The sequence below is a fragment of the Caenorhabditis remanei genome, chromosome IV (genome assembly GCF_010183535.1).
Source record: "Caenorhabditis remanei strain PX506 chromosome IV, whole genome shotgun sequence".
NCBI lineage: Eukaryota > Metazoa > Nematoda > Chromadorea > Rhabditida > Rhabditidae > Caenorhabditis > Caenorhabditis remanei.
In genome coordinates, this window is record NC_071331.1 from 25,650,804 (window position 1) to 25,664,462 (window position 13,659).

At 37.8% G+C, this 13,659-nt stretch overlaps 2 protein-coding genes across 2 annotated transcripts; both read left to right on the forward strand.

Moving 5' to 3' along the window:
- Positions 1–179: 179 nt before the first annotated feature.
- GCK72_016349 (uncharacterized protein) lies at positions 180–1,667 on the forward strand (the record flags this gene model as incomplete). The annotated part of the gene is made up of 3 exons (XM_003096191.2): positions 180–601; positions 1,336–1,431; positions 1,478–1,667. The coding sequence occupies 3 exons, from the start codon at positions 180–182 to the stop codon at positions 1,665–1,667; spliced, it is 708 nt and encodes a 235-aa protein (XP_003096239.2).
- A 6,920-nt stretch (positions 1,668–8,587) lies between these two features.
- GCK72_016350 (uncharacterized protein) lies at positions 8,588–13,384 on the forward strand (the record flags this gene model as incomplete). Its single annotated transcript, XM_003096172.2, has 8 exons — positions 8,588–8,701; positions 11,716–11,801; positions 11,852–12,031; positions 12,080–12,152; positions 12,203–12,508; positions 12,588–12,742; positions 12,792–12,959; positions 13,180–13,384. 8 exons carry the CDS (start codon positions 8,588–8,590, stop codon positions 13,382–13,384), a joined length of 1,287 nt encoding a protein of 428 aa, XP_003096220.1.
- Between the last annotated feature and the right edge of the window lie 275 nt (positions 13,385–13,659).

Consider the following 13,659-nt stretch of genomic DNA (forward strand, 5'->3'; position numbering starts at 1 on the left):
AAAACAATGTTGCGTAATGCATTCGGTGGTGTAGGCGAAAAGAAAAAAGAGAAGAACTTGATTAGATGGAATAGACTGCTGCTTCTAAAATGATGCGTTAAGTCGCAACCTGGGGAAATAAAACAAATACAAAAAAGAAAATAATAAATGAATTTTTTTTAGCAGACAATGAAAAAAGAATGGAACAACAACTAAAAATTGATAATGTCAATGTCTTGAATTCAAAAATAGTGTCGGAGCAGTCTGCTGCTCCCCTACACCCTCCTAACACAGTACTCCAACCAATCCTATTCATTGTGAATCCGGAAAATGTGCATTCAGTAATGGAGACAGTACAAAAAACGTTGAATGGTGGAGGTGCTCTGGGAATCTCAGCAGAAGCGTCGACGCAAGTACAGATGCCTCCGTTTCTGGAGGAAGAGGAACCCATGCCAATGTTCGCTAACACTGCTGCGACCACTACCTCTTTTGCCACACAATATGATCAGGAGCCTCCGGTGACATTCTGTGAGCGAGGAACTATGATGAATGAGCAGGAACCGTTGAACTACTTTAGTCCGCCGTATGGAGCAGAGTTTGGTGATATGACACCGAGAGATAAGTGAGTTTTGGGAGGTATTATACGCGGGACCTTTGGAAAAAGATATTTCGACACTACACAGAATTTCTTATTTTCAAGGTTTTAACTACGAAATTCCAAGATTGTCAAACATCTCGGTTTCGAAATGTCCAAAGGCCCGAGCTTTCTTAAAGGAGGACTGAATTGTCATATTTTGTTTATTGCAGATTTCGATACTCCAGACAATTCTAAGAAACTTTCATCATTGACGCATATGCTAAAAATTGTTCTAAACGCTACAGTTCCCGTTTTCCTCAATCTTTGGTAGAAGAGTTTTTCGGCGAAAACGTGTAGTCCTCTCGGACAAGATTTTTGCTCGATTCCCAGTTTTTTCGATATTAATGTTGGAAAAAGTGAGAAAACGAGGAATTGAGCAAAAATCTTGTCCGAGAGGACTACACGGCCGCGCGGAAAAACTCTTCCACCAAAGCTCCAGGAGAACGGGAATTATGAGCAATTTTTGGCATATGCGTCATAATGAAAGTTTCATAGAATTTCCTTTAATATTTGAATCTGTAATAAAAAAAAGACACTTTAGTCCTCCTTTCACTGTTAGTCCCTAGCGACGCAATAGTTTTTCTCGTCTAGGAAGTTATTACTCGAAAATACGATTTTAAAACATTTCAAAATTTCAAAACCGAGCTGACACTTTTTGGATGTTCCCTCCCCTGACAAGACCCTCAAAATCACTGAATTCTACAAATCTGTAATTCCAGAAGCCAACAACAATTCGACTACTCGACGAATGGCGTCGAACCTACCTCCTCGTCTCAACAAACGCAGACGCGAAGTTTCGGAACGATGTTTGAAAAGTGAATTCTCCCCTCCCCGTTCATTTCAAAACATGTTATTTTCCAGTGTTACCACATGCAATACGGGCACCTCAATGATCGACGAGTCGTACGTTTCGGAATTCCTACGGGACATTGAGACGCAGACGCCGAGCTATATGATTCAACAGCAGCAGACGTCTTCTGCTTCCACTTCTGCCAACACCACCACTGCTCCTCAACCTTCAACATCGACAAACGATTGGCCATGGACCTGAGAAGACATCTGACTTTTTGCTCTCTCTCTCACTCTTCCCATAAGACACCCCCTCCTTCACATTTTTTCTTCTTCCAATCGTTTTCAATTGTTCTCACCTAATCATGTGGAAATCCATTAGTTTCTTTCTGTTTCTACTGGTTACTAGTCTCTGCAAATGAGTTGTTAGACAACTATTGTGCTTTCGAAAGTTTTATATCAGTTGATCTCATTTATTGTCATTTTTGATCTCGAAATGGAATTGTATGTATTATTTCTCAACATTTTGAAGCGACCCAGGGGTAAAGCGCTCAAGCTATGACGGCAACAAGAAAAAGTATCTCAAGATATCCTAGGCTTCATTTCGGATAGTGCGCTCTACTGAGAAACACTATATTTAAGTAGGATTAGATTACCTAATAAGTATTTTTGGCAACGTGCCAACCGTTGTGCGACGGAACGCGTATCCTCGCACTGCTCTGTACATACAGCCAGATGGAGTGCACGGTCTATTAGACTAACTATTCACTTATTTCATACTTGTCAAGGCCCGAAGACCCGGCTTCATTAAATGAACCAAAAAATTTTGACCTTTTCGAGAAAAAAAATCAAAAAATTTAAAATCTGAATTTTGGCGCCGAGTACCCGGGCCTTCGAGTCGGCTATTTATATTGCACAATCTCCTTCAAACAGACTAAGTGCAAGGTCTATGGATTTACGGTATCAAAACAAAAGTTCCTGAAAAATTTCTTGAAAACTGCAATGTCTAATATTAATTCATTAATTTCTGAGAAAAGCTTTACAGACGGAGTTCTGAAATTTCATGAAAATTCTGGACACGATGTACCCTATGGTAACCCCATATATGTACCCCGTGATCATAGCTTCTCGATGAACCCTAGGATTGAATTCTCACCTTATAACTATAGAGCCCGTTCTCTTGTCCCCATCCATTTAAAAGTGTGATATCATAGTTCCCCCACTCCTCCTCCATTTCCAACTTTTATTACCCATCCCCGCTTACCAATTGTGCAGTTGTTGCCATTTTCGGAGACTCCCTCCTCTAGCCCCACCCCCCCCCCCCCCCCCTCATCCCCCTTCGATGAGATTAGTGGGACAGATAAAAGTGAATGTTTTTGTGGGATCTGGGAAAAGAAGAAGTTTTTAGAAGAAGTCGGAGACTTCCGTGTTTCTCTTTTTGTTTATGCTCTCTCCCGTGTGCATCCCACCACCGAAAGGACTAATAAGTAGAAGAAGAAAGCTAGATTTGATGATTGGAAGAATAAGCAACTGGAATTTTAGAAGAGAAACGAGAATTTGAATATTTGAAACGAAAGTGACGTCATGTTTAAAGGAGGAGGAAGTACATATTTTTTAATTTGTGTTAGAATTTGTGCTAAAATTTGTGTCCGTGGTTTATGACCATGTATAATTAGTGTTGCAATAATTAAGAGGGGGAGGATATCAAAAGATTAATTATAGTCTAGATTTTGCAGAGATCCTAACTAGAGGGCAGTTGTGAAGTAATTGTAAAACCAAATGATCACTCTCGAAACTTTTTTTCTCCTTCTTTCAAATTCCATTTCTCCCTGTCTGTACCTTCCTAACTGACCAACTAGACTCTTCCCTTCGCTCTTCTCTGAATATCCAGAATATTTGTAAATAAACTAGTATACAACACACACGGTTCAATGACTAATTCCATCAGTGGTAGGCACATACATACATTGTGACTAATCCAAGACCTGCTCTCATATTTATATTGGAATCAGGCGAGATGGTGTCGTGAGCTCTTTGATTGTTTTTTTGTTACGGGGGAAGAATTTCAGATGTTGAAGAGAAAGGGCAACGGATAGAAATGGTGAAATTGGGATATCTAGCATTCTAATCTAGAATCAAAACTATGACTTTTCATATCAAACCAAAATGTTTCTGTTTTTTTTTCGGCAGACTTGTCATAAATCGGATTCAAATTGGGTGCCTATTTTATAACAAAAATTTTCAAATTTTTTTGAAATTTCAGAGTAAATATTCTTCAATTATTTACCATATATGTGTTTAGCTAGACTTTTTCCAAAAAGTCCAAAAAAATTTTAGAAAAATTTTTTAATTTTGGTTCGAAACATGTTTTTTGTTTCAAAACGGGCCGGGTCAAGCCAAGAAAAATTTTAATTTTGGCCCTCTGGTTCCTAGTATTACCCTAGACACTCTCGCACTAAACTATGAAATTGCTATTGTTATTGTCTGCAAACTATCAATTATTCAAATTTCATGGTAAACTTTTTTTTTGAACTTTTGATAATATTTTTTGATTAGAAAGTTTACAACAGAGCTAACAATAGAAGGTTATGAAATATTTATATGAATAGTCTGGCGTGTTGCGTATAGGAACTGAATGTTCGGTATACAACAAGTTACCTTTGCTTGTAAAAGACATTCCCTCTTATTTTTGGATGGTGATTATTTTAGATGATGAATAAGATTTTTAGATGATTTTTAGAAGAGGACTGAAGTCATATTTTTGTATTTCAAATTTCGATACTTCAGAAAATTCTAAGAAACTTTTATTATCGCAAAAAATCGCTCTGAACGCCAGAATTTCCGTTCAAAATAAGCTTTGGTGGAAGAGTTCTACCGCGCGATCGTGTAGGACAAGATTTTTGCTTAAATCCTCGTTCCATAAAATTACACTTCAGTCCTCCTTCATTGTTTGTAAAAATATTGTGTTTTTTGAACCACCTTCGTTCTTATGTGTAGTACAGAGGCCTACTTGTTTATTTATATCTGACATCTTTTCGGTACGTAGTCTTCTCAGAACGTAATGACTAGTTATCCACATAAAACAAAATTTCTCAGCAATCATGATACTTATTGAGTCAATTTGAAGCTATTGTATTAGGTTAATCAGTTTATTCATCTGTTTTCCAGCCCTCTATAATCAGAACGCACTTTTCTCTCATCTCTCAAAAAAATAAACAACCTCTTTCTCAAAACTCCTTTTCGAACTTTCCAGAAATTTCTCATTGCTTGAATTGATGTTCTTATTTTCCTATCTCAGATAACAAGACCTTTGTGAGTCTAGCCTCCTAATTTCTATTATTGAGTGCCTAGGCTATCCGAAAATAGAAATATCCTTCCCTCTCATCACTTCTCAAGAGGCTTTATATAAGAGATGTTTTCCTCAGGTCAAAAACTTGTGGTCATCTTAGCCTTCTGACTCAATGAAACCTTATTTATGTGTGAAACATCACTCTTTACATAATTTCAGCCACTCACTTTGCTCTTTTATTGGTATTTCCATCATTTTATTCTTCTTCCTCTTCTCCTTTTGCACTGCACACACTTTATCTACATTAAGGTTCTCTCATTTACATAGAAATACGCGTCGTTTGACGTATTCTGAGTTTTGTATTCCATTGAATTTTAGACGAGGAAGTGGATTCTTCTTAATAAAAACATAGAAAATAAGGAACGGCTTTTTAATTATGCTCTTCTAAGAAACTTTTTTTCTTATAAAACTTTCGAAATGTTATTTTAGAACTTGTTATGAGGGAATCTAACAAATATAAGGTTCCTGGACGGTTTTTGAATGTCTGGTTTCTCGTTTTAAAATCAAAATCGTTTTTCGAAATATCTGATTTAAACCTGTACGCTCTACACTTACAAACTGATTACCAATAGAGCACGCTTGCGATGCTTACTAGTGTTGATTGAACCCTAAACCCTTCCAGGCTAAATGACATAGTGTTCAGTGTCGCTTTCAGATAGAAAAAAGAAAAACTTTTTTGTTTAGCGAGAAAAACAGGAAAACAAGTAGTAAAAGCATCCTGAAAAAGGCAGAATGTAGTATTCCATTCCAATTTAAATTCTCCTCCCTAATTTCGGTTCACCTTCCAACCTAGTCGATGAGATTCTGATTTTTGATTTTTATCAGGAGTAATTTGATACCCTGCGAGTTATCACACTTTTAACTTTTCTCTTCTCAGTTTTCCTCGCTTTCTTTTCACTAGTTGCTTTTTTACCTGGTTTTTGAATGATGACCAGATTTTTGTTTAGAAATTTAAAAAAAACCTTTTTCTGTTGCACTGTCTGAAATCGCTTACTTAGACTGAATTGTTGTCTAAGTGCTAATTATCTTGTCGAGAACTTATTGAATTGTAATAATTACCGTAAAACGGCACCATCTCAATTCTTAGAATTTATCAGACTTACAACGGGCCGCGACCCGGTACTGAAAAAATTCAATCTTTTTCGAGAATGATTCAATTTATTCAAGACTGATTTTTTGTAGGTTTCAAAGGTTTTCGAGAAAATGTTGAAAAAAACTTCAAAAATTCAAATCTGGGCTGGCCGGGCAGGGCCAAAACCGGGTCACGCCGAAGTCCTGTCAGTTTTCATCTATACACAATATACATAACGTTTTGACCCCTCCTGTCTTTCTTCCGTGTGGTGGGTCCACAATTTTAGTTTTGTCTCTCTCCTCATGAATCAAAATCTTCAACGTTTCCTCTTCATGCTACAACTATTTTTCTTCCGGTGTTCCCAGGGGGAATGTGCAATATAAAAGGTCGAAAAAACGGAAACTTTCGTTCTCGCCTCCAAAAAAGGGGCGGAGCCTTCGAGGGGAGGGCACTTCTTGCTCCGACCCCTCTCTTCTTTTTTCTCACCTTCAAACACACACACTTTCCGCTTCATCTCCGACCATTTGGCAGCATGCCAGAGAGAAATGAGTCCCTCTTTGTTTCTTCGGATTATGCATCATGTACTCCGGATTTTTCACAATTTTCTCATTGACATCATAATCTGGAATTTTTCCTTTTTCTCGCCTTCTGAATTAACAATTGAAAAAAGCGGAGGGGGGATTATTGTGAGATCACTCAGCTATTCATTTTGCATTCTTTTTTCCTTTATTACTACAAAATATGACGGATTCCGGTGTGTACCATTCAAACTAATATCGAGATAGATAAAGTCTAGTTATCTGAATGCTATTATTCCAATTTTTCGACCCGTCTTTAAAAACATTCATAGAAGTTCTTTGAATTCTGGATTCCATCCGAGCAACACTGAGTGGGGCATTCAACCGTATAAAGTGCGGCTATACTGACGTAGTAGAATATCTTTGTGATTTGAACTTTGTAATTGGAGTTTTACTGAAAAATTAAAGTATTTAAAAAATATCAAGGATCTTCTTTCTTAAGGCGTCCACTTTGCGTTTTGGGATATAAATAATGATCTTACAGGGAACCTCAATACCTTTCAATTTTAATGAGGTGACCTATATCATTGGAAAGTTGAAAAAACGCTGATTTTAAATATATATATATATATTCAGTTTTTGCCCTCGAGGCCTGGTATTAGAAAAAATTGGGGAAAAATTGGCATGTTTCTATATCTCCACACTGACTCGGTGACCTTCCCTAGTAAGCCTTTCCTTTCTCGACATTAACATCTGTACTGATGTCCAAGTACTTCTCCATCTTCTTTCAAAAAATATTGTTATTCTCCTCTATTCCTCCTCCCTAAAAGATTGATGGACCCTTTTGGGACACTCTGGACAGCTGATTTTTGGCGGACCATGAACAGAGCACACAAGTTCAATTGTGCTGCTCCAAGTTGTATAAACATAACATGAAGTATGTTTTGTTCGGTCGCTATATAATTATTTTTTTCTCTTCTAAATTTTTTCTTCGAATTCGGTGTAAAAATACATATATTTATGCATATGTGAAAGTAAAGGAGAGTGGTAATTGAGAATTTGTTATTATCTTTGCTTTCTCACAAAGTTTTCGTAGTTTGGGGTTCTGTTTTGGTCATTAGGACTGAAGAGAGAAATCAAATGTTTTTCTTTGTAGTTAGAAATTTTTAGTCTCGTGAGTCGTTGTTGTCATTGCGTAATATATTTCACCTATTTTATGACTGGACATTATTTTTTGATTTATCCTCCCTTTCATGTTTTCTTTTCTTTTCATCAACTTTATCTAACATGTCGGTTTTCTTTTGTCCTTCTTTTTTTCACCAAATGTTTGATATTCCGAATTTGAGTTTGGGGACACTGAAAGTTATTTTAACATTGCCTAAATTTTAAATCTTTTGTTATTGAATATGGATTTTCAACTTGAATCTTCGATTCCGCCTCCAAAATATTCCGATTAGATAGAAGGACCTTAAAAAGAAGTTTAAGATAATTGACTTCAATAAGTGAACCAGCTTTGTGGGCGTAGTCTATGAACACTGAACACCCCTATATGCTTATGGTAATAGTAATTTGAAAAATGAGTTTTTGGGACATTTTGAGCTAGATTTTGAGTAAATCGACAAATTGAAATAGTTCTGCAGCAAGATTAGTCATAAAAAGTACTTGAAAAATACTTTTATAGTTTTATAATTCAAAAAAATGAATCCCCCTTTGCCTGACTTATCAATTGGCAAGTATTGTCACTTAAACGTCATCCATCACTTCAGTTCTCAGCCAGAAACGTATTCCAGCAGAACCCTTCCGAGTTCCCGATACTTAAACAGGTTTCTCACGCTGCAAGTGTCAAGTTCGACGTAATAGTGATTTATTCACAATGAGGGAAACTCCAAAACCTTTTCTCTTCTAAATTTAAACATTGTTAGAAATCTGGAAGTATTCTAAGCATGATTCACCTAGTAGTTCTGTGACGAACCGACGAATCTTCTGATTGTATGCTATACCGATTACCCTACATAAACATATCGGGTTGTTTTCTAGATGTTTGGCCATCCATTCCCTCATTACCCAAGGAGGCTTTTCCTTTTTTTCTCTTCAGCTGATTCCTTATTTTTTCTCCTCCATCCCATAACCCCAATTACCTTCATTTCTCTGCTGTCGTCATAAATGTACCTTTCCCTAGTTGTTTTTGTTTTGTTTTCTTCATCTGTGGCCTTGTCATCAACTCTCAACTTTTATTTCAGACGATGCTCGACGAGAATGCTACAACAATTGTACCGGCGGTGTCACCACTACTCCAAAAGTGCTTCGACGAGTCCTACCTGTTGTTGATGCCGGACATCGAGAAACGAATTAATAATGTATGTCTTTTGGAGGGAGAACCCACATGAGTGCTTAGATAAAAGCCAGGAAGTTGGAAAGGGCCCCCTCAGATTTCTCTGTGTACTTCAAAAGCTCGAGTATACCAAAAACGTTTTTGCAAACGCTCTTCCAAGGAGGCAGCGGTTTTCTTCTTTCAAGAAAAGGGAAATCTGTAAAGACAAGTCACGAGGTCTAAGTTCTAAGTTATGGAAATTCTGAAAGATGAAAGACGAGGGGATAAAATAATGACGTCCGCGTAATTAGGTGAGAAGAAGAGCCAACAACATTCATAGGCAAAAAAGAGAAGATGGAGAGAAATCTGATAGTTGACCGAAGAGAGATGAATGTCAAAAATAGGTTAGGGTTAGGCTAAAAATAAGTTAAACATACAACATGACAAGTATCCGGAGCATAAACAATATATGGGTAGCACATGTCTTAAGTTATAGGTTTAAGCTATTGTGATGAGGGGACCGTCTGGATTAAATTTTGATATATGAACATTCTAATACAAATACTGATACCACTTGGGAGCTGAAAACTTGGAGTCTGAGTCTGTATTCTACAGTAGACATGTTTTACGGAGGGGAGTCTTAGAAACTGAGGTTGATAATGCTGGAACTGCTTATTTCAGCTTCAAATTCGAGCGCAAAGCATTTTAAAGCATACTCGTCAAACGGACCAAAAGGGGACGCCGCGTAACTTGCTTGAAACGCAACATTATGAGCTAAAAGTATATTGAAAAAAATGTAGACCTCGACGAGTTCTATGTCTGTTATATCATACAGGTAGGATGGATGTTCGTTAATGTGCTGCGGGACGGGCTAAAGCGGCATTTCTAGTCATTTTCGCGTTTTTGACTGGAAAACATTTTGCATCACTTCGATTTGTTGAGAGATACATACTTAACGTTCAGCTTGCTGCAACCATTATTTAGCCTAGAATCTAGTATAATGTTTTCCACGTTCCCAGCAATCCTTGTTTTTCCCCGGGAAATGAATCATTTCGAAATCCGGGTACATCTGTGTAATCAATCACCTTCCAACAGAAATTCTCACTCGTCTAAGCGATCTGATCTTTATAATTATTTCATAGACCTCTTCCGTCAAAATCACTGGAATTTTTTTCCTTTTCCCCGCCTTCTGAACATATGGTGTCTGATCCTCACGTCTTCTGCCTTTAAGCCGGGGCGGAAATATGATATAAGTAAAAAAGAAAAAAGAGACGGGCCCATCTTTAATTATTATGTTGTTTTTTGAGTACTTCAACACGTGTATATATCAAGTTCAAGTGTTTATGTCTTAAGAAGAGATCATGACTAATTTTCGGTGCCTTTCTCCGCCCTTGGCCATCCTGAAAAGTCAGCCAACGGAATCCAATTAATCGGGGCGTCGTCTCTAAAAAATTGTACACTTGACGGACGTTTTGACGGCTTCGAGGGGAAGGATGTGCACACATATGTTTCCGCTGCTCTGCAGAGTTTTAAGAGAAGGAGAAGAAAATGCGGAGAGGAGTGAAAGGGACCAAGTTTTTACGAGCAACCCAGTTTTATAGGTGGCGCCCCATTTCATCAGGTGTGAATTGCTTGAACCGCAGAGGAAGGGGTGGGGATTGAGGAGCAAAAAAACATTTTTTGAAGGGATTTATGGTATGAAAACGGCAGATTTGAAATGAAATATGTTGTCAATAAAACAATTATGTAATTAGACAACTACGAAATTTTTTTTTGCCTAGTCTGTACGGCCCGACAAGAACAGCGTCAAATTATTTGAACTGAAATTTAAGTTAGCAATGTTTATAGATTTTTCCTAGAAATTTCAGCGAAACAGCTTTTCATTGTCCTAAATATGTTGCAAAAGACAAGAACTATGTCTGTTTTAATTTTAGTAGTAAACCTATTTATTCGTATGTTTCAAAATCATTTAAAAGAAAGAAAAACACGGAAACAGACTTCCTTATCTATTGTTGTCTAACTCCCTAATTTACTTGATTATTTTGGTTTTTTTTTCAAGTTGTCTCTCTCCTTGTGCAGTCATAGCCTAAACAAGAGTCTTTCCTGTTTAACATACTCACATGAGTTAGTCACCTCCTCTCCCAGAGAGACCTCTAAAATGTATGTTTTTTCCTCTTTGAACCCACTTCAGTAGTTGCTCCTGGACCCCTCCTCTCGATTTCCTGCCTGGTCTTCCTGCTTGCGTAGTTGAGAAGCAGTGTAGAAATAAGACCAGAAATCTGACAAAACTTGAGAATTTTTGAATAGAGGGAGAAGGAGAGAGGAAACGGAATATGTGTTTGGGTTCTTAGAGGAAGTTCGTCCCCTTGAGACAGGAGGGAACAAGATGAATTGATCAAATGGGAGTTAGTGATGACAGAGAGGAGATAAAGAGGGAGTATATGGAGATAGAGGGGAAGATAAAGATGGTGGTAAAATGAAAGTTCGAAATTAAAGTTCAGAAACCGGAAATCATCTTTATATATAACAGAAATGCTGAAAATGTGAGGGTTCAGAATCTGTCGTCAGAATTTTGATAGCACCAAAAGGAATCAAGTTGTAGAAACTTTATAAGAGAAGCAGTCTTTGGAGATGCGGCCCTCAAAATGTCTATAAATTTGGTCACATGCATTTTCGACTACGGGGAATTCATTTCTGCAGTCAAAACCGGCTAAATGTCTCTGGGCGTCAAGTTATGAGCATTCAAACTTAAGCTTTTTTACTAGGAATTCAAAATCGGCGAATGTTGTGCATAAAGATGTTTTCCTTTTCTTAACCATATGAAAGTTTGAGAGCTCGTAACTTGGCTCGCAAAGACATTTATCCGGTTTTGACTGCAGAAATGAATTCCAAATAGTTAAAAATACCTATGACCAAATTTATAGATTCTTTAAAAGCCGCGCTTCGATGGACGCATGATCTTTTAAACACACCTCAACTTTGAGATTATTAGCATCTTTATGACATCAAATTGCCCGTTTTAGACTGAAAAGTCCAAATTATATGCATTCTTATTTTTAGTACATCTTCCCAATCCAATTCATGATCACAGTCGTCGGAAACCTCCTCACAATGACAGTTCTTCTAAGCGGACACATCAAAAACCGGTGAGAGCATTAGACTTCTTATCTAACTGAACTACTCCCCTTCCTTCCAGAGCCAACCATCTGCTCACATGTCTCGCCCTCTGTGACATGTTTGTGTTTTTCATGATGATACCTCATTACCTCGCCTCACTCGATATCTTCTCTCGTTCACCAACATTCCGTCTGTTTCATTTCCACTCGAAACCCAATTTCGGAGCATTGAGCAACTGGTTTTCAGCAGCCGCTATTTGGTTGGTTGGATAGTTGGGAGTTGTTTTTATTTTGTTGTTATGTTGCAGGTTTGTTCTGGCAGTGTCATTGGAGCGACTTCTGATCATCAAGTTTCCTTTCCGATCATTGGATGTTCATAATGTAGGTTTTTGATTTTCGGGCAAAACCTAATTAAATTCTCTTCTTTGCAGGGTAAACAAATAATGATAGTATCCGTAGGGATTATGGTGTCCACCCTGATCCTAACCAGCTATCACCACATATCCCATACCTGTGTTAGCTTCATCGCTTGTCATGGTACTCAGATACTTGGGAAGTGTTATGCCAATACTGATGAGATGCATGGAAAGAAACTGAATCCGACGTCTGCCTTCACTAAACAATATCTTCACACTTCAGTCTACGCCAACGCCATCTTAGCTGTGCTCCTACCGATTTTTGCTGTTGCAGTGTTGAACATCTCGCTTATCCGATTAGTGAAGAGGAGGCATTCTGAGGTAGAGACTAGGAGCAAAGGAACCCACTCATTCAGCCCGAGGGGGTTTAAACTGGTAGTACTAAATCCTCGGTTTTCAGGAACTGCTCGTCCGCAACGCAGCGGGACCATCGAGCATGGCGGAGCAGGAGAAGAAAATGACACATACGGTGTTGGCAATCGTGTCTTGTTTCACATTGACACAAGGACCATCGGCCTTGGTTTTTATATATCAGAAATTGTTTCTGTTCAATCAGTGAGTTATACGACATACTGCGTGGTGTTAGAAAAGTTTATATTTTCAGATACACTATCTACATCTCTGTAGTTGCAAATCAACTTGTCCTAACTGGCAAAATGCTGAACGTAGTACTGTTCTGTCTAACATCTGAAACATTCCGTCGTCGCCTGTGGCAGACGTGTCGATTCTGGTGCCAACTCATCTTTCTAGCCGGTCGCAGCAAAACGTCGAGGTAATCGAAGTTCTCGTAAGTCTTCACACACACGTAGACATATAAAGGGACTACAACTTTTTTCATTTTCATTTCTCTTTCTTTCTGTTTCATTTGATTTTTTTCTCAACTTAAATACTAACCCTTTATAATGCGTGTGTGTATGTCAGTGACAATGAATTCAAATTCCAACCAACTTACCAACACAATTTGCATAGACATAGATCACACAGATTTTCAGGTCGAACTTCACGCGTTCAAAGTCGGTCATCACTCAAAAAACGTCAATTGTCTACTCTCCATGTTCCCGAAACTTCTCTACATCCCGAAAGATCAGTAGTTCAAGTGTGACAGCGCCGAGAGGTGGAGCCCCGCTAATATCCAACCCATCGACCGATAGTTTTCCGACACCGCCGGCCAGTACGACGAGGACAACTCAAGTTTAATGAAAAGATGATAATTATTTTTCTGATCTCTGTTTTTTAAAATGATCTGTATTTGCGATTTATGATATTTGACGGGTTTTGGAAAAAACTACACTTTTTGATAATTATCTACCTGATGAATATTTTTTCTAAAAAACATTCCTAGTCTTTTCATTTATATAATATCAAGAATTCCTAGAAAACGCACTGAATATTTTTGCTACTAAAAAACTAGAAAAACGAACGAACACAACCAAGATACGAACACCTCATAGTTCTCTCAAAAAGTAAAATTT